This window comes from Echiichthys vipera (assembly GCF_963691815.1).
Source record: "Echiichthys vipera genome assembly, chromosome: 23".
NCBI lineage: Eukaryota > Metazoa > Chordata > Actinopteri > Perciformes > Trachinidae > Echiichthys > Echiichthys vipera.
Window position 1 is genome coordinate 2,179,747 of NC_139848.1, and position 20,379 is coordinate 2,200,125.

Here is a 20,379-nt window from a genome sequence, read left to right on the forward strand (position 1 = left end):
TTGTCCAAGGGAGCTGGCCAGGTAAAGCCTGATCCGACTATGTCTGGCATTTGCTTTCTCACATCTACTCTCTGGGAAGTGTCTTGATAAGTTCAGGACTGCAGTGCATTTGAATATACTGTTTTCTGCAGCATTAATATATACTTAATGGTACTAAGGGGCCTAACCCAGACCATGTTACTTCCACCCTACCTGACCTACTTCATAACAGAACATCATTACTAAAGTATATATCTTTAATTGTTCCCATGTATCTATTAATATTCACTCAGAACAACCAACATAGATAAAGTGTTTTGGTTTAAGATCAAGTCGATACTCTCTCACAGTATTCTTTCATAACGGAGACATTTAAAGTCCGCCCTCGCACATTGCCCTAAGCAACAACATAATAGTATCACATGCCACATATCATCAGTGGGAAAATTTGCACCTGAAGAGCATTTGACTCTCCACTCTGCAGCTTCAAATCCAGTTATAAACTGGTACCCACTCAGGAAGCGATTGTGACAAGCAATTTGCACCTGAGCATCTACTGCTAACACTTAATTGGCATTCCAGTCCATACCCTTTTCCCACAATGCACTTGTTTTTTTTCCTTCTAGTTAATTAATCTTTATAAATTGCTGTGTTTTTGTATGCTTTAGCCCAACTAAGACAAATCAGCTATACCTTGCTTTGTTGCTGTCGGGTTTCGATTTTCGAATGTGCACTTCCTCCCTTCTAGGTAGCTATTAATTTCACTACAGTGCAAAAATTAACTTGCGTGGCAACATTGTTGAAGTAATCCATCACAGTGAAGCTCTATTGTGTCTATTTGATGTGTGTGTTTTTTTTAAAGTTACACTATCATTGCATAATAATACGTGGGAGCAATTCACTTTGAAATGCTGTGACTTTGACAACAGACACGGTTGACAAGAAAGAGACATCCAACATTGTTTTAACTGTGATGTATCACCTCAGGCAGGTGTCTGAAAGTTGTTTTTCAAACTGCACTGAAATGATTAGAAATCAATGGCTGCCCTCAAGGAACTATGGGAAAACATAGCTTTGCAGTGAAGGGGCTGAGACATGCAGAATATGGCTGCATTGTCCTTTATACATCAATATAACTTCATTCAGGGGAATGAGTCACAAGTCTGTTCTGCAGCTCATATAAAGGAGGGAGGGAAAAGTAAAATGGTGGCTGGTATAAATACGATTGAATATAGCCCTGAACTGAACATAATGACACACAGCAAGTGAATTCTTAAACACCCACTCTCACGGCTTGTGTCCAGCAAGCATCTTTCTCTGTCAGAGAGGCACTGGCAGGGCGATGGGGAACGCTTCATCCTAGCGATTCAAAGTGCCGCCTGTGGATTTGGTGTAACAGAGAGTTACGCATACGGTGATAAAAACGTAACACTCAACACCCACATTCAGTGTCCGGCTGGTCAGCTCACACAAGTGGGATTCTCTGTCTTTGTTGTGACGACACCAGCGTTCACAGATTTTCAACTAAAAGCGCTCAGGGCGCCTGATTAACAATAACGCCTATTTTTTACTGTCTTTAAAGTGACCTAATCTTGAAGATTGAGTTTCTCTTTGGTGGCACCCATCACCACTGTGTGATGGTTAGGACGTCACTAATTGTGCGCCGCTTGTGATTTTTCCATTTTTGATTGTGTTGTAGCTGATTTTTGCAGGTTGAAATGAATAGTTTGCAACCAGCAGGTGTAAACCAGAAGCGAAGAAAATGTACTTTTTTTCTTGCTGGCATAGTCATTTTATACAATTGTGTGACAGGATATCATTTAAAGAATGCCAGGAGGCACCTTAATTACCACAGCGTGTAATTTCTACTTGCTTTGAATACAATTTCACATTGTGAACGTTGCAAAAGTTAATTCTCTAAATCTTTTGTCACTCAGTAACGGCTGTGATGAATGTGAATGTGTCGTAAGTATGCAGAATAATGGCAATGCCACGTGTAAAGCAGGTTATTTTAGGAACAAAAGGAAAAAAGAGTGTACATCTGAAGTGATGCCGAAGGAGTCAGATGTACATCAAAAGGTAAAAAAGCCGATATCTCCTTTACATATTCATCACCTTAGCCGAGAGTTTGCACGTTCCAGGACTTAACCTCATGACAGCAACGAAAATATCCTGCGAAATATGCAGTTAGACTGGTAAATGCATCAGTCCTGTATGTGACATTGTCTAGTACAAACAGTAATGAGAGCTGAAGTCTCCTGTATAAACCATTGAGGCGTGGATCATTGCAGACAAAAACGAGGCACATGCATCACTTTGGAAAGCACAAACAAAATTTGAAGACGGCGCACAGCTGGGAACGACCTCAACTTTGTAAGCCTCATTCATCTTGCTCTCTGGTTTCCAGCCGAAACAGCAGAAAATACATTTACCTCTGTGTGTGTGTGTGTGTGTGTGTGTGTGTGTGTGTGTGTGTGTGTGTGTGTGTGTGTGTGTGTGCATGTGCATGTGCGTGTGCGTGTTACCTTGTCTCTAGTAACAGAGCAAACCAGGAAAATGTGATTTTAATGATTTAACAGCATGCATAATATAACGCAGCAAATTTCACAGTGATGATGGGTGAGAGGTGATTCCATGTGAGACTCTCCATGTGGCAGCTTTCTCCCTACGTAATTCTCACTCAATCTCTTTTCCTGCATCATAATAACTATTTTTGTCACGTTTGATGAGGTAATTAAAAAAGGCAGTAACCTGTTCATCATCATCATCATTATTAATGGTATTAAAGGTCCCATAGCACGCTCATGTTCAGGTTCTTTCTTCTAGGTTTCTACTAGGACATGTTTAGGGCGCACTCACTGTCAGTTCTTACCGTACCCAAGCACACTTCATGGCTAGACGATGTAACTGTAGGGTACAACTGCACTGCGCTCAGGCACGGCACGCTTGCCGCCCATGGCCCGGTTGAGAGAGGTGGGCCATTGTAAAGCACGAGCGCCAGCATTGACGGCTGTCTTGATGTCTATTTATATGCGACTGACATCTGAAAAGATGCCGCTGAGTGGTTCGTGGTGGTCTGATGCGGAAGGCGGAGTGTTTTCTGCAGATTTGGTCAGATGAAAATATTCAAAAATAGTCTGACAAAACTAAATCTCCGAGAGGTATTGACGTTTAAGCAAGAAGCATTCGAGCCGATCATTTCAAGTAATGTGAGTACATGCAGGCCTAGGCTGCAGGGGAAGAGGGAGACACTCACGCTAAAACTAAAGGGGACAATAGCGCTAATGAATGGCACGGACTGTCTGGTCCAAGTGTGAGTGCACTCTAATGTTCACAAAATCACATTATCTTTCTCATACTGTCTGTCTGAATATACCTGTATTCACCCTCTGTCTGAAGCGTTCCATTTTAGCGCCTGTCTCTTTAAGATCCCCTCCTGAAAAAGTCAGTCCGCTCTGATTGGTCTGCATTTCCACTTCTCTCTCAAATGCGTCTCTGCACCATCATTGCAGCCGGGGAATGACGTTCTACCCATATATACAGTAGTATAGTTGTGACATCACAACCGTACAGAAGTCCTGACGGCTCCTTTAAAGACACAGTTTCTGAATACAGGCTGTGTGCGTTTCTCTTTGGATTGAGTGTTTTCATACTTTCATGGTATTAATATATCTCCTCGACCTGCTTTATGATAAAAAAAGACATTGTATACTGTAGTATGGCTCTGTTATGTCCACAAAAACTCCCTTAAAGGCTTAATAAAATGTGAAGTATTTGTCCAGGGCAGACTGCTGCCTCTCCCTTTAGAGTAGACTTCCCTTCGACTGTACATTAAACTCTGCAGCGTCCACTGGCTGTCAAACTTTTCATTGTACGCTTCCTCATTTCCCAGGTCAGTAAGTCCTGCGTGTCAATCCGACACGATAGAATTAAAATACCCACATCACAACAAAAGAATCAGCTTAAGCGTAAACAACAATCACAACCCAATTTAGTTTTGCTTTTGATGTTGCCCCCGCCACGCGTCCTCCAGCCTCCCAGTTGCATTTCCTGTCAGCGCGAGGTTTCGCCTCGTCCTCTGTGCATCTTGGGTAATGGACTACCTGTCAGCTCTCAGTCAGTATAATGACATTCAGTGCTGCACTGCCCGTTCAAAAGATGAGGCCTCTCTTCATTTCCTCTTTGGCTCGCCAAAGTTATTATTTGGCTTTGGTGCTTCCTCCGTCGACTTTCAATTATCCTCCCTCTCGCTTTCCCTACAGTGCAGTGAGGCTGGGGCCCGGGCCTCACCACTCAGTATTACTACATTTGAGTCTGGGAACCTGCACATTTGAAACCCCCAAAATAATAACATTGTTTTTATTTTCTCATTCACTCAGACTATATGGTCTGAGACAACACAGAGGAGTCTCTAAATATATTTAGAGTCATGCATTATTCTAAGCTGTGTGCCTCTGAGCTCTTGAATTCATTTTTTTTCTTATGAGGTTAAAAAACAGGGCGCCCGTCTCAGATGGAGGGCATTATGATGCATATTGAATGAACAGGTAAAAGTAAGAAAGTGTTTTTATACCTGTTCTTCACAGTACAGGGTTAAAAAAGCAGTTGGGTGGATTAATAATAAATAGCAACTGATGATATTGTAAGCTGTAGAGCTAAAGCCCCTGGTATTTCTTACCCTAAGCCATAACTACTTTTTTTTAAGAATCGGTCATCCAGTAATGCTTTTCGTCAAGATCCCCCAACTGAACTCTGCGACCACAACTGGCCATTAGAGCAGCTGGAGGTTAAGTGTCTCGCTCAGGGACATATAGATTGTGGTAGTTAAGGCGGAGGAGAACATTACTTATTCATTTTGCCTATCTGGATTTTGAGAGCCTATCGGGGGGTTCAAACCACTTATCTGCCAGTCCCAACACAAGCCTGCATCTCTGACCTCCTCACTGAACCAGTGGAAACACAGTTGATCTGTGTCTATTGGCACAAGCTGAGAATTTTTCTCTGCTTCTGATAGTTTGCTCTCTTTTGTACTTTTTTTTGTCCTCATTTAAAGAACTGATTTATATGTACAACATTAGCTTTCGCTGTGAGCCATCTTGTGTCCATGTTACTCCAATATTCACTCTTCGTTTAGCTCTGTTATGCCCAACTCCTGAGAAAAATATCTGTCTCTTTGGCGGCTAAAAGATCCACATTGCTCACCAGCTACTTGCTAACTTTGCCATTTGGCGCTAGCTAGGAAGTGCATCGTTGGTTTATCAAAAGTGTTTCTCTGAAAAGAGCTGCCAACCAAAACATCACAGTTGCTGCCCATGAAACCAAAAGAAATGATGATAAAAAAAGCTGAAGCTGTAATATTTAGAATATTTTCACCACTTTAACTTGCCGTCAGACAGCTGTTTCTGATGGGAACATGAAGCCGTTATCCCTGCTCTCTTCAAAGCCACCAGTCTCCATTGACAAAAACAGTCATTTTACCTCGCAGAACACAGGAGTTGCTGGTCTACTGCTACTTTGATCGGTCAGTTTGTTAGTGTTATTGTGTGACTCTGGTGTTTTAAAGTGTTTAGATGGACGGAATGATCAGATTTCGTTTTTTCTATAAATATGAACTATTCCTGTAAAAGTTGTATTTCCTTTTATTTTAAATGTGTCTGCTGTTGGAGCCCACAAACATCGAGTCATTAAGCTAATCTCATACCTTTAAGCCTGCTTGAAAATGACATATAAAAAGCGCCCATGAGTTTGTCTAAATCAGTGTAAGAATGGGAAAAAAGTCAAATTCCCCCCCAAACTGGCGAACCCTTTAACCTTATAGATTACACGGCTGGTTAAGCCGCGGTAAATAAACAAGCGGGGGAGGCTGCAAACCTGTTTCACACCATTATGCTTCTGCTATGAAGCTTAAATATAGACATGGATCAATTTAGCTGTTGTTTTTTTTTTTTTCCTGACTAATTTCCCAACAGAGTCCAATAAGAAAAGACATTAAGTCAACGCTGCAGTTCACACCACACAGGAGTCATTTAGTGAGCGCCATAACAAGTGAGCTCCAACCGGACTCAAACACTGACTGAGGACATGAAGGTGATATTTTTCTGCGTGGCAGAGTTTGAGAATTGTAGCATGTGGAGAATTACAGTATATGTAAACTATAGTTATTTCAATTACAGTAAGTCTTTCCAAAGAGAAGACTTTTAACATACTTGAAAGGGTTTCTTTAAAGAGTGCTGTCATGCTTTCGCCTGTTTATGTGCTATAGATAGAAATGACTTCAAAGTCAAGCTGTCTGCTCTCAGCCACTCTTTAATGGGATCAGGTGACATCCAAAGTGCTAAGATGATACATCTGTAGCATTGAACATGTTCTGCAGTGTGAATTTGGCGGAGGTCACTGTCACTGTGTGAGCTGGTTAACTAGTTTCCTCCCGTCCCTCATCGCCATGTGTGCTTCTTCTTTTTTGTCCGTGCAGGAAAGGGCAGCAGCTGGAGCCATCCGACCAGTATATTATCAGCAGGCTGGACGGTGGGCGGAGCATGTTAACCATCCGCAACATCCGTCAGGGCGACGGAGGCTCTTACACTTGCAAGGCCACCAACAAGGCAGGATCTCAGGAAAGGGAGGTCTTCCTCAAAGTGTTTGGTAAGGATTGTTTTGTTGATTGTTACTCACTCGTAGATAAAGTTGTTTTTTTCTAATGATGGTGAACAGACCGTTAAATCTACCTGAAATAACACAGAAGCTTTGTGCTCCTCTGAAGCTTTTAAGTGTAACAGCACGGATCCATTAAGCTTTATTGTGAGGACTATGAAGGTTTCATGAAAAAAAAAATTGTTTTTGTCCAGATGGCTCTCAGCCCACGACAATAACAACTGCATCAATATGATTTATCCCTGCTGAAAGGAAATATTTCATTTATTGCTCCGTATTTCATTTGGCGGAGTCCTAATAAAATATTTCTATTTCTATTTTCATAAACCTGCTGGCTGGTCTCCCCACAGATCACTCCGCTCCATGCATATCCCCCCTCATGGAAATGTATTGAGGTTTATGCTTGAGTCATCAACATCCTTTCAAGATGTGAGGAGCGCTTGTTCTTCAAAATGCACATTTAAATGAAGAAGCTAAAAGGGAGGGAGGAGTCGTGCTTTCCACTGTGCGGCAGGGAAATGCAGTTGTAAGTTAGTTTCATTACCCTTGACAGCTCAGGCGCGAGGAGAACAGGGCAGTTAGGTTTAGACAAGGTGTGTGGAGGTGCTCTTCACACAGTGCTTCATATTTAATATCAGCCATGTTTCCTCCAAAACGCCTTGTTTTTCTATAATTCCCCCAAAAAAGGAAAATACCAAACTTGACTTCCCTACGTGATGGATACGGTTAAGCTCGCATTTCATACAGATAGTTAGACTGGAAGTTTAACGCTGTAGGCATTTGACTAAACCTCACCTGACAGACACAAGGTGAGATCTCCTGTCACAAATGTGTGTTATTACATGATTACAGGTGATACAAAGAGCTGAGGCAATTAGATTTTCAGCACGAAACGAGATGAAAAATGTGACAAAAGGTGTGATTATGGAGAGGGGGAAGAAAAGGAACATTTATTTCCTGAGATTTCAGCTTAAAGAGCTGCAGCAGCTGCTCGGCATTCACTTTTACAGATGGCTTTCTACATGTACACCCATGACCGTGTGTCGCCACAAACAGGTTATTGTGGCAATTAATCGCTTGAAGGCGGTTCGTTCCTGTTTCACATTCATAGACTTTCCCATCTGGGGGCCCGGTATCACCGCGGTGTGCCGCGTGGCTGCTGTTTGGCTGCTGTGTTCACTGTCAATGCCAGAAGCGCACCAGCTCCTATCAGTCTGCTGGGATTTTGTCTTGCTTTTGAGGCTCTGGTGGGAGGGGGGTTACCTTTTTACACTATTAAGAAGCATCTGCATTTCATTTCTAGGGGTGTTTTTGTGTGTTGGTGTCATGAATTGTTTCCACAGAGAACTACCTAAATGCAGTGCAAGAGCAGGTAACTGTTCAGCTTACGTATCTGAGGCATCAACAGCAAATGTCAGACAGGTTTAAGTAAAAGAGCAGGGTGCTTCTTTTCTAAACCCTCAGCAACGTTCAGCCACACTGAATTGCGTATCGTAGAGAGATACACGTCTCTGCGCAGACTTGCATCTCTCTGATATGTTGTCGCTAGTCTGTGAAATGCAGAATCCTGCTTAATGTTTCATAATTTGAACACATTTCCGGAACACCTTGTGGCTTTGTTCACGTTTTACTTTAGATGTGAGCACAAAGAGACAAGAAAGCAAAAAATACACATCATTATCAGATACAGACTGTTTTCTGATACCCGTCAACAGGTTTTTTTGCACAATTAAATGTGAAATGTTGCTTTACGGCTGCAGAGGAAAGCAGCAACTTGTAAATTTTAGACCTTTTCCTGAGTTAATGGTCTATTAGCAGCGAGACAGGCTAATGAAAGCCCCACAAATCCCCCCCCCCCCCCCCCCCCCCCCCCCCTCAAAGCCAATAATGAGTCAAACTGTACCAAAACTGTACCTATATTCCTATTTCTAGTGTTAAAAAGATGTCATTTTGTCAGTTCCTGCTGAAACACTGAAACCATTAATGGCTTTTCACGAGGTGAGGCCAGTGTTTTGTTTTTTTATGCAGAATGTCAAGACTGACGCGTTTAATTATTACAATAACTATAATTAATATAATAAAATGGAATTATCGTTATTAACAAATGCTAGGGTTTTTAATCTGTCAGGGTTGAAAAGAAACTCAATTGAAATGTTTGCATCAAACTACGAAGAATGAACTCCCCGCAGCCCCACAAACCTAGCAGGTCAAATTCATTCTGGATGTTTATCCTTTGGTACACAAATGCAGCTGCGCTCTTTCCCCTTCAGAGTTGAAATGTTTAAGATAATGCGTTATTAATAATGTTCTCTTCTCTGCAGAGTGGTTTTTTGCACCAGGCTTGATAAATGAGACGTTTTCCATTTAATATTTGCATGATGAAGGGCATCTGGGGCAAAACGACTGCAGATAAGGCAGTGATGTAGAACTGGCTCAGACCGGTCTCAGCACTACTACAAGTTTTATCTTTGCGTGTGCGGGTCTGCTTTGAATGTATATTCGTGATGCATTGTTGAGTGCGTGCACGTGTGTTTATTGCCAATACAAAAGGGCGTTGCAGGGTTCAAATGATGTGGACGATCATCTGAAGTGCTCCTCATGTCTTCCCCTCTGCAGAAATCATCTCAACAAGTCGTTCAGTCCCATTAGGGGAGCTTTAAAGCTTCTTTTTTTCTTACAGCGAGCCAAACAACTTGTTCCCATGCAGCTTCCTTTTGTCTTCGCACAAAAAAGAATCAGGCAGATTGTCTCTCTATTATCAAGATTTTTGAATCAAGTTAATGTGTTTCATAAACAAGTGAAGGGAAACTGTCCGTTCTTCTTGTTTTTGGGGGAAAACAAATTTCAGGACTCTATTGTAGATGACAAAATCTCATTAGGGTTGTGGAATACTTTTGTCTATTGTTGAAGCATAATAGACTTGCATTTCAATTTGGGGCTTATTTTAGTGATGGTAACCAGCCTTTCTATTGCGTATGAAGACACTGTCGCCAAAGTTAATATTAGCAGCAGTGCTATTGCTCTTAATGACTTCACAGACTCTGTGTCCTCTTTGCCCACAGTTTTTCTGTGCACTGAGATTTTGAATAAGCATTTTTGCTGTTTTGGTTGTATTTTTTCAATTCAATTCAAAAAACTTTATTTGTCCCCGGGGGGCAATTCAGGGCACACAGAGCAGCAAATAACGACAGTGCAACTATACAAAAAACATTTTAACCTATCAACAAGGATAAAGTGTAAAAGAAGAATAAGTGTCAGGATGTTAGTGTGTTAGTACAGGTTAGAATCCAGTCACAGAGTTAGAAACGAAGAACAGCAGAGAGGAAAGTGTCTAGATGTTAGTACAAGTTAAACACACACAAGTCACAGTTAGATAGATAAGTCCCACTGCTTTTCTTGGCAAGACCCGCCCTGCGTCACAGCCGTGCAGTCAGGCAGATGGTTGAGGTCCGGCACTGACCTAGAGGGGTGAGGGTCAGGACAGCCACTTGGTCAGGGTGTAGGAACTGAACGCGCGTGCATGGACATGTGGCCAATCCTAGCGCTTGAACGCTATGGAGGGCATGTATTGCAGAGAAAACCAGTGGGAGTCCCGTCATCTTCAATACAGCTCAAGACTTGAATGATGTATTAGTCATCGTAGTAAGGGATCATTTAAATCAAGCACATCATTGTCGCCAATTAAACCCCTTAAATTCACAATAAAGACCGTCTGCCTCACATATTCAGTGTCTCACAGTAAAAACTGAACTTGTTGATGCTTTCTTTTGGAGAAACTGTTCCCAAATGACCTCAACCACATCTTTAAGAGGTGTTTTTTAATATTTTGTCCCCCTCGTGTGTAAATGCTGTGGTCAAAATATCTGTTAGAATAAACCAGAATGATCCCATAACATTAGAGTGGGGAATATACTTAACTAACACAGCGTTGTATAAAGCAGTTCGGTAAGGCGCTATTCTTAGAGCATTGATCTATCCACCGAAGGTCCTCGCAGGTTGGTATTATGTGTGTGTGTGTGCGCGTTTGTATGTTTGTGAGACCTCATGTTTTGACAAGCTCCCCAAATCCCCAGAGATGGCTCCTCCGCCTTGCGGTTGAAGCCATGTGAAATTGCCAAACACTTCACAGATCCCCCCGGGCGGTGTTAAAAGCCTCCAGTACAGTAGTCACTATTTTCCATTCACTACTCTTTTCCTTTTTGGATTTTCTGCCATGCTACTTTGCAAGCACCCTGTTAAGGACTAGAGTGTGAGTGTGTGTGTGTGGGGGGGGGGGAAAGAAGCAATCCATGATTCATGTGACATGCTCTGTGCCCTTGACATGCATGGTGTTTCAGGGCTTGCTTAGAGCATCTTATCAGGATGAGGCGGGCAGGGAGCACAGCCCCCAACGGCATGCTTTGCAGCACTTATCGTGGTGCTCACCCTGCGTCAAAAGCGATTCACGCGGTGCTGGAGAGGCATACTTCCAGACGAAAATCTATATTTATTTAAAAACAAAAAAGGGTGGAACTGGCACAGAAGGAGAGCCTTTTTATTTATGTCTTGTGCTTTAAAACTTTAGCAAAGTCAGTTTTTGTGTTGCCATCTAGGCCAAAGAATCTGCCCAAAATAGGCCAGAGGGCATGCTTCCCCGCGATGCCAAAACGGTGGAGTACGACTGCAGTATATAAATGATCTTGGCCTAGACTGTCAGCACCAAAGTCACGCATCAGCTCTGTGTTTAAACCCCCGTGGTATAGCCTTCATTTCCCCTCCCTTATGAGTTAGATCTTTGACAGTCTCTTTCCTGCTCACCCTTTTACTCACTCCTCCCTCCTCCCTCACACCTATTCCCCCTGCCTTTCAATTTGTTCTTTACTCACTTATCTCATTTTTTTTTCTCCTATTCACTTCCTCCTCCCCCCTCGTCCTCTTGTGCCCTCCAGTCCAGCCCCACATCACCCTGCTGAAAAACGTGACAGCCGTGGAGAGCAGTGCCGCCATGATCTCCTGTGTGGCTGAGGGCGAGCCTCTGCCCGACATTTCCTGGAGGAGAGCCAGCGACGGCCAGACCTTCGTGGACGGAGACAAGGTAGAACCTGCCAGAAAGTCCATCTGGCTGTGTGTGTGTGTGCATCAACATACAGCACTGGGGTTATAAGTGTGGACACATAGGATAAAACATACACGGACATTTTAGAGCATATCCAGCAGTTTTAAATATTATATGTATATATTCAAAATACATAGACGTTTGCAGAAATGGTTTCCATATTGTACACAAATCAATGAGCCAACCATCTACAAGGCTGGGGAGATGCATGCCCAAAAGAAAAGCCCACATTTCTGGTGAGAAGGAGGATCACACCCACTTTAAACACTATGAGAGACTTGCATTTCAACAGGTTTTTGGATATGCACACATATCTTCTCCAGAAGGTGGTTAAAGGAATGAAGGATGAGGTCGCACAAGTCGAACAAGTCATGGAGAACATGTGAAAAGGTCCTATTTTTAATGACTGCATAGAAACAGGAACACAAATGGCCATCATCATGACGATCTGATACGGGTGTTCACATTTTGGCTTCAGGAGCCGGAAGCGTACATGCCTGGTTGCTTGAGGCTGTGCGGGCTAGTTAAAGTGAGTACTTTCAGACAGCTTTGGGGTGTTTTTACAGCAAGGTAATACATTATAGAGCAAAGGGTCAATATATTAATGAGGATAAATTGTCCTGGAGAAACACCAAGGTTTATGATATTACAAGGAAAGCTTGCTATATTAATCTTGTCATATTGCTTATTCATTGATTTTAAGCCTACTCACTTTAGTTGTGACTATATTATTTGGTACAGGTGGTTAGGAAGGCTTAGGTAGAGGTAGTTAAATTACCTTTCACATCGCTCTATTGTTAATTGCAGGGTTCACAATGCAGTGTTTTTGCTTAGTTTGAAATGTCTTTCTCCAGCAAAAAACTTAGTATTCAGCAAATGTCAACTTCAAAATAACTTCCTCAAATTACAACTAAAAATGTTTCTGAAATCATTTGAGAGAGAGAAATAGGCAACACAAGAAAAGAGTATTGATTCATGTTTTTCTCTCCCTTTTAACTTAATTTTATTTTTCCGAGTTTTGTGAGCCTGGTAAACTGTTCTGGATGGCGAACGCCGGTTATTAAAGTAACCATGACGCTCCCCTGTCGGTCATTGTCTAATCCAGAGCTCTGGTTTACAGAAGACCACAAAATAACAGTTTTAATAGGACAAAATCAATACACAGTTTCCGTGCAACAAAAACAACCAGTGGAGTTGTTTTTCTCCTGTATTTGTTCTCATTATAACCATTAAAATGTTAATATGTTTGTGTAGAGAGAACTTGTATTTCTCTCTGGTTGAATACTAAAATAAATGGCCAACAATAACAGGTAAATACTTGTACAGTATATACCCTTCATAAAAATAAAAGCCGACATAATCATCCCCAGCTGCCGTACATGAAATGTTGCCATTAGTCATTTATTGCCAGCAGCGCTGCTCAAGGCCCGTCTGATGCCGTGATGTTTACATTCAAGAGTAGATGATTGATCCCCGAGCTCAAATTACACAAATGCATTTGCTTTTACATACCGACGCAAAATGCCACAAAGACTCCTCTTGTATCAAAGCTGCACTCAAATATGCACATTCACCTTGGTGCATGTTTTTTACAGGGAGTGTTTAAACCTCTCGACTTTGCTGAGATTATCATCTCGAGGGAAATCAGCACGCACATTTATTTTGATGAGCTCTCCAAGAAGCAGGAAGAACCTTGAAGTTTTCAGGCCAAACGTTAATACTTTGAATGTACACATTACTTTCAACAGGCCTTTGACGTTCGATGTGATCAAACTTAAGGAATTGAAAAGACACCGAGCCTCTATTGTGTGTTTTTCTCTAACCGTCCATTAATCACTTCGTCCGTGAGAACTGCCTCACAAATCAGAGACTGAATGAGCTGCAGCCGCATTTTCCCTGAAAAGTAATTATTTTTGAACGAGCTGCCATCAATGTCAAAACCATATGCTCTTCCATCACAGCTTCTTTGGCAGAGGGGACCGCAGCTTTCACAGAGGAAAAAACAAAAACAAAGATGGCAGCCGTTCTTTTGCTCAGGAAAAAGGTCACCGCGGAGATAAATGAATGTGTGCATTGGCTCGAATCGCTCGGCTTGATAAATCACGGCCGAAAATGAGAGTAAGTGCTTCTCTTCCCACAGCAAATGCAATTATGGAAATGCAGAGTGCGAACCAACACACCTAAACATACGCAAAGACAAACACGGCTTGAGCAGCACGTGGCATGATGGATGGCCCCAGTCATTTAGGTTTAAGGCAGGATGTTCCTCTCTCAATTTGCTCTCCAATCTGCATACCCAGTGTGCACACACTCCTCTCTTGTTGAGAGACATTAAGCTTCCAAGGGCTTAGTTTTACTCAGTGCATAATGTTGCTTCCATTCTTCTCATTCTTTGCCAACTAACACCTTGACCCTCGCTAAGGGAACATAATGGGATGCAGTTCCTGGAATTAAATCATGAGCTGAGGTAGGGGTATTGTTTCCCTCCTCTGGTATTGTTTCGCTCATGAGGAGCGTAAGCTAACCGCATTGTAGCCTCCGTTCTATTCATGCACAAGCTGAAGAGCTGCCGACATCAGACGTTAGATGACTTTTGCTTAGATGACAAACAGACTTAGAGTGGAACAACTGAGCTAAGGCAGTCTTTGGTTACAAACAAACTACCCAACTACCAGGCAGGAGACAGACAGGTAGAGCAGAGTCAAGGCTCAGCGAGCAGAGCACAGACACAGTAAAGTCACTCACAAAGCAATGTCTGGAAAACTGACAATAGGAGATATGAGAGACGGCTGGCTTGACATGGTCAAAATATGCACTTGGACCTTCTTCTGGTATTCACGTAATAATAATGATAATAGCTGGGATTGTATACTGCCTTTCAGGGACCCAAGGATGTTCCACATTAAGGCAGAACAAGTGACAGAGCAGACAAAGTAAAACGAAATGCAAATGAAAAGATGGAATAGAATTTAACTTTAGTGTGATGTGTCGAACAGGTGGTTTTGAGGAGTTTTTTGTAATATGTCCATGGATGTGACGTACTCAAGACTCAGTCCCCACAAGACTGCAGGTTGCCATGGGGAGTCGTGAGCAGGGCAGTGTCCGAAGACCGGAGGTGGTGTGGTGGTGGTCTGATAAGAAGTGGGGGGCAAGGGCATGAAGTGATTTGTATGTGAGGGGGATTTTGTAGGCGATGCAGGACTTGAGTGGGAGCCAGTGGAGGTGGATCAGGGTGCTGCCAGGGCTGACAAACGTAAACATTTGACGACATTTTTCATAAATCTTAGAGGTGTACTTGATTTTTATCAAAAGACACAACAGTCACAGAGCACAGTGCACTGCAACCTCCGGTGGAAAATAGATAATAATAATGTTTAGCCAAGGATGTGCTGTTGCTGCCTCTTGTTGGCCTCCATTGCCTTGAACGAGGAAGCCATTATTAAATGTAAATATCATCACTCTATGTTCAGCCCCGACGCCAAACTGTTTGAATAAGCAATGCTTGCCAGAATGAGAGTACAGTTTTAGCTTCCAGCCTCTGTGACATTTACAGCTGACATTTTTAATATCTGAAATTTCTCCAGCATTCGGAGCGAAATAAACACAGCAACAGTTTCCAGATTCCCATCTTCACATGTTGCTCTGCAAACACATGAGCTATTCTCATTTAGGCCTTATGGATCAGATAAGGATGGGATTTCATATGTTTCCTCCCTTCTTTTTGCCTACCTGCTAGTCCTGTCATCTCAAGCTCCTTTATTCTTCCAGCTCCCACATTTACTTGCCTGTTATCTCTGCGCCTACTGCTCACACGTAAACAGTATGTGTGAGCGAACATGTGTGTGCCTGTGTGTGTCCACGTGTGTGCATGGGACTCGCTGTTGTGTTCACGTCTGGCCGCTTGCCTTGTACGACTGAGCTGCATATTAAACAGGCTGTGTTTTGGGGGCTAAGTTCCTCTCTAGACAGACCCTGTCAGTAGGCAGAGAAGGTGGGGGTGGTGGTGGTGGTGGTGGTGTGGCAGGAGGGGAGGGTTAGCGAGTAATTTCCTGACTCAGAAGCTCCCTCCTGGAAGATTTCCTCTCTTTTTCGTCCTCCTCCTCTGTCATCCTCGCAGCATTCCTATTCAACTCACACTCTCCCAATCCCATTGACCTCAGCTGTTGAGGCAGACAAGCAAGTGTGCAGCGGCAGCACAAAGAGACCAGAACCGAGCCTTTAAAAGCCGCTTCACCTCATCGGTTGATAGTATTGCAATGATAAGAGTGGTGATAAGCCATTCTAAACAGGATAATGCTGAAGTAGTCTACGACAACATAAAGAGAGTGTGATTCAGAAGAGGGGGCCTCACGGCTGAGGCTTATGAGGCTTAGACACATAATGAGTATTAGCAGAGGCACGGGGTGTTAGGAGGGCATTAGAAGGGGCTGGATGTGCATTGATTTACCAAAAAAATCGATGGTGGAGGTGGAGAGAATGTGCACGGACTTATATCTAAGGCTTACTTGTGAATATGCAAATAAGTGGACAGAAGCACAGTCACAAAAACATACATGCAAATGTGCTGACGCAATGCTCTGGAGTTCAAAAAGTAGAGGAAGGGCATCTACTTGGCTGTATATTTACTGTATATGTGTTTTTTGTTGCCAGGCTAGCTGTTTCCCTCCGCTTCCAGTGTCTATGCTAAGCTAAGCTAACTGGCTGCTGGCTCCTGCAACATATTTAGCGCAAGTGTCAACATTCCCATATAACTCTCCAGGAAAAGAGAGCAAAAACAAGAATCGTGCTGAGCACAGCTGCAGTGACAAAGAACCTCCCAAAGCATTGTGGGGTATCCCTGTGTTAAATAGGCTTACTGGGAGCCTGTTTTGACTCTGAGCCGCAGCTTCTTCGTCTTGTTTTTGGTTCTAATTCCGTTATTAGGAACAAACTCGCACGACTAATTTGAGTACAATCCTACATTAACTCTCAGGCCTTAAGCTAAATAACTTATTTTCTATTTTTACTCTTTTTAAAGCCGTTTCTCCAAGTTTACTTAATTGACTAATTAGGAGGCAACAATGTGGGGAATGCAATTCAGATGCATGTTTTTAGGCTTAAAAAAACCCCCACAATAAACAGTCATACCTTTTGAACGTATATCACTTTACAGACACGAAGCTTCTGTGCAGTGTGTCCACCCCTCAAGTCATTTTCTTTGAATCATGTCCATGTCAGCAGTCTCCTCGTAATAGGATCTGTGTCTCAGATAATACAAGCCGTTCCATTTCAGCATTACTTAGCAGTAATAGTGCAATCATGATCTGTTGCTACTAGCACTGATATCAAAGGGGTTTTTTTTTGTTCACAAAGGCTTCGAGAGCACAGGATAGATTGCCACCCTACTGTAATATATGCCATGGGTCGTTTGGTGGGTACTTACATTGAAAATACCCCGAGGAACTCTCAGACTCTATGAATAATAAGAAGAACTCAAGTAAAAGTGTTTCTTATTCATGGCAGTGTCTCATCTGTGAAAAGAGAACGTCAAAGCAACTTCTTGGTTTCACGCTTATGTTGAAGGAGAAACGATGAAGCAAACAAAAGCTTCTGCCGTCTGAGTTCATCCTGTTTATCATCTGATTTCTTAGAATATCAATGATACAGGACTATTGTTGCCAAGAATGAAAAATAAATACATACATAAGGTCCCATATTATGCTTGTTTTCAGGTTCATAGTATTTTTGGGGTACTGGGTTTCTGCTAGAACATGTTTTCATGCTTTAATGTGCAAAATCTGTCTGAATCTACCTGTATTCACCCTCTGTCTGAAACTCTCCGTTTTAGCGCCTGTCTCTTTAAGACCCTCTCCTGAAAAAGCCCAGTCTGCTCTGATTGGTCAGCATTTCCTGGTCTTCCGCATCTGCACTTGCATCTCTGCATTTCTCGCATCATGATTGCACCGAGCAAATGACTGTAATAGCACTGCATCAGCACTTTCTACCTATACATAGTAAAGTTGTGACAACACAACTGTACAGAAGTCCTCGAGGCTCGTTTAGCGACACAGTGTCTGAATACAGGCTGTGTGCGTTTAATTGTGGATTGAGCATACTGATACTTTCATAGTTTTTATGCAGCACCTCGCGCTGAAAAGGCATGAAAATCTCACTTTTTACAATATGGGATCTTTAAAAAAAAAGGTCTTAAAGTAAAAAGATTTCAAGACAAAAGGCAGCAAGGGGCATTGTTTGAAATGATTTTACCCAGTGTATCCAATCAAATCTAAAAACCCTGCCACAGCTCTTCAATGCATCATGGACAGGACCCCTGAAAAGTAGTTTGTTGGGGGTGACAAAGGTTATCTGTTTGTTAACAGTCTTCGGGCTACAGCCTTATAGTGTCTGCAACAAGGATGCTCCTGGGGTGTTTTTTCTCATTACGAGTGAATGTCGATTACTGGAATGATAGCCTCATCTGCTGTAATTGACCCGTTGCTTCAAATTGATACCATCTGTCTTCATACAGATGTAATGACCTTGTAATAAATCGACAGTTTATTGCATTAACCCGGACTCTGTGACAAGTGACGGTTGCCTGCAAAGGGGGGGCTCAGAATGGGTCAAGGGGCTGAAGTTGGGTGAGGAACTTTCTGTGGTTTAGTTTGCTTTCTAGGTTCTTTGACATTATGTTTGTTTCATGTTCCCTTCATATCTCAAACCAGCTTTACACAGACCCAAGTACGGATGTGGCAAAAGTATAGTATTGCAAATAAATTGCCTTATTATACATAACAAGTATAACCTTTCCCTCCTGTTTCAGTCTGTGTGATTACCAGCTCTCTTCCACGCTACAAATCTTGTATCTGGGTTGATTTTGATCACAATTTCACACACCGAACCACTTATTAAGGGCAACAACTGCGTGGAAATTACAGGGATGTAAATGCCACTTCTGTAACACCCATAAATAAAGGTAAAGCTAGAATTTCTGACCCGGTCTCGCTTAATATCTTAACAGAAGAACATAAAACGTGGTATATCTCTGTCTTCAGAGTCAGGACGGACGCTTTGAAGTCCGCGGCCGTCATGGCAAGTCGGTGTTGACCATCAGCGGCGTGAAGCTCACAGACTTGGGACGCTTTGACTGCGAAGCGCTGAGCAGGATCGGAGGTCATCAGAAGAGCATGTTCCTGGATATTGAATGTGAGTATGTTTATTGTGGGATGACTGTGCACACACACAGGTGTTTACAGCTATTCCTGCTAATGAGACTGAACACGCTGGCCTGAGCAGAGGTCCAATTAGGCGACGAGAGTGAAAACACCTCTGTGGTTGTACTGTAGGTGTGCACAAGATGGGAGTGCTGGTATGATCCCAAAAAGACTGTACATAGATGAGCATAAGATAAATATTTTGTTCTACGGGGCAACATTTGATGTTATTTTTTTGGTATGCCATATAAGTGCATCTACCTATGGTATATAGATTGATGCAACAAAGAACCTGATCTCACAGAAACCGTTAGCTGTTGGTCTTTAGCAACAGGTGCTGAGGTTAGCATAACAAGCGTTGTGGCAGAGCCAGTCACACTATGGCGAGCGCAAATGAAACGGTGGAGCTAGAAGAGCCGCCTATAGGTCCCTGGTCAGCTACAATAGCAACAAAGAGACAGTGTGTCGGTCCACTGATGTGGGGTATGTGAATGGAAACACATCGAACCTGTTAACCCACATCCGACCCATTCGTTGGCCCCTTTGTTTACCTGCCACCGTGGCAGATAAATTACACTCTTAGCTCTTGTTTTCATTGTGACTTTAACATTTAATACACATGCATTTAAGTGAAAAACATGAACAGCCTAGCTTCATGAAAAACAAGAAAAAATGTGGACATAATGTTTGTGGTGGTTGCCGTGTTTGCTTGCCATCTTATTAATTGTGTGATAATGCGATGATTGTGACAGCCCTAACAAGAAACACAGTTTTGAAGTTGAGTGTGCTTATTTTTGTCAGCAAATACATGTGTAACCATTACCTAAGGGGCCTCGTGACCTGTTATAACCACACCAACTCCTCCAAATTGTGCATTTTCCATCAGATCCTCCATGTGAAAATGAAACGTGTCCATACCTTTAAGCCGTCGAATTAGCAACCGAGCGAGAATACACGCAGCCCTGCAGTCTTGTTCAGAGTTCAAAAGTTCATCCGAGCTTAGTTATAATAATTCTTTTCACACTGTGGCTGTTTTTCTTTCTGAACATCATTATATTACAATAAACAACTCACCACGCACACAGCCTTCAGAAGGGTTAATTAGTGAGAGGATATCATGCGTCGCCTTTCGTTTTCCCCTGCTGACAGCTCCTCTGCTCCCCGATGAGCACACCCATTCCTCAGTGCTGGTTGTTTGGGGTTATTTGGGGCGGGCTATCCCCTGCCTAATGAGCTCTGAAGCAAATATCTCCATTTTGGCCTCGGAATTATTAGGTTCATTATGAGAGCGGCTCTGTTGCCTGAATGAGACAAATAGAAAGTGCATGTGGTAGCGGCACTTCCACCTTGAAGCGCAGGGGAACAACAAAGAGAGAGGGCAGACAAACAAATCTACTCAGAGACAGTGTGTGTGTGTGGGGGGGGGGGTGCGTCGCTGTTGTCATGTTGAAACCAATTTTC

The 20,379-nt window shown here is 42.7% G+C and overlaps 1 protein-coding gene across 1 annotated transcript in view; it reads left to right on the forward strand.

Annotated features, from left to right (window-relative positions):
• The window catches only part of ncam2 (neural cell adhesion molecule 2), a gene marked incomplete at its 3' end in the record, with an annotated part of 258,585 nt that overhangs the window by 205,226 nt on the left and 32,980 nt on the right, over positions 1-20,379 (forward strand). Inside the window, exons 7-9 of the mRNA XM_083938175.1 lie at positions 6,452-6,621; positions 11,559-11,704; positions 18,760-18,910. Of these exons, the coding sequence (XP_083794301.1) occupies positions 6,452-6,621; positions 11,559-11,704; positions 18,760-18,910 (467 nt within the window). The remainder of the gene's footprint in view (positions 1-6,451; positions 6,622-11,558; positions 11,705-18,759; positions 18,911-20,379) is intronic.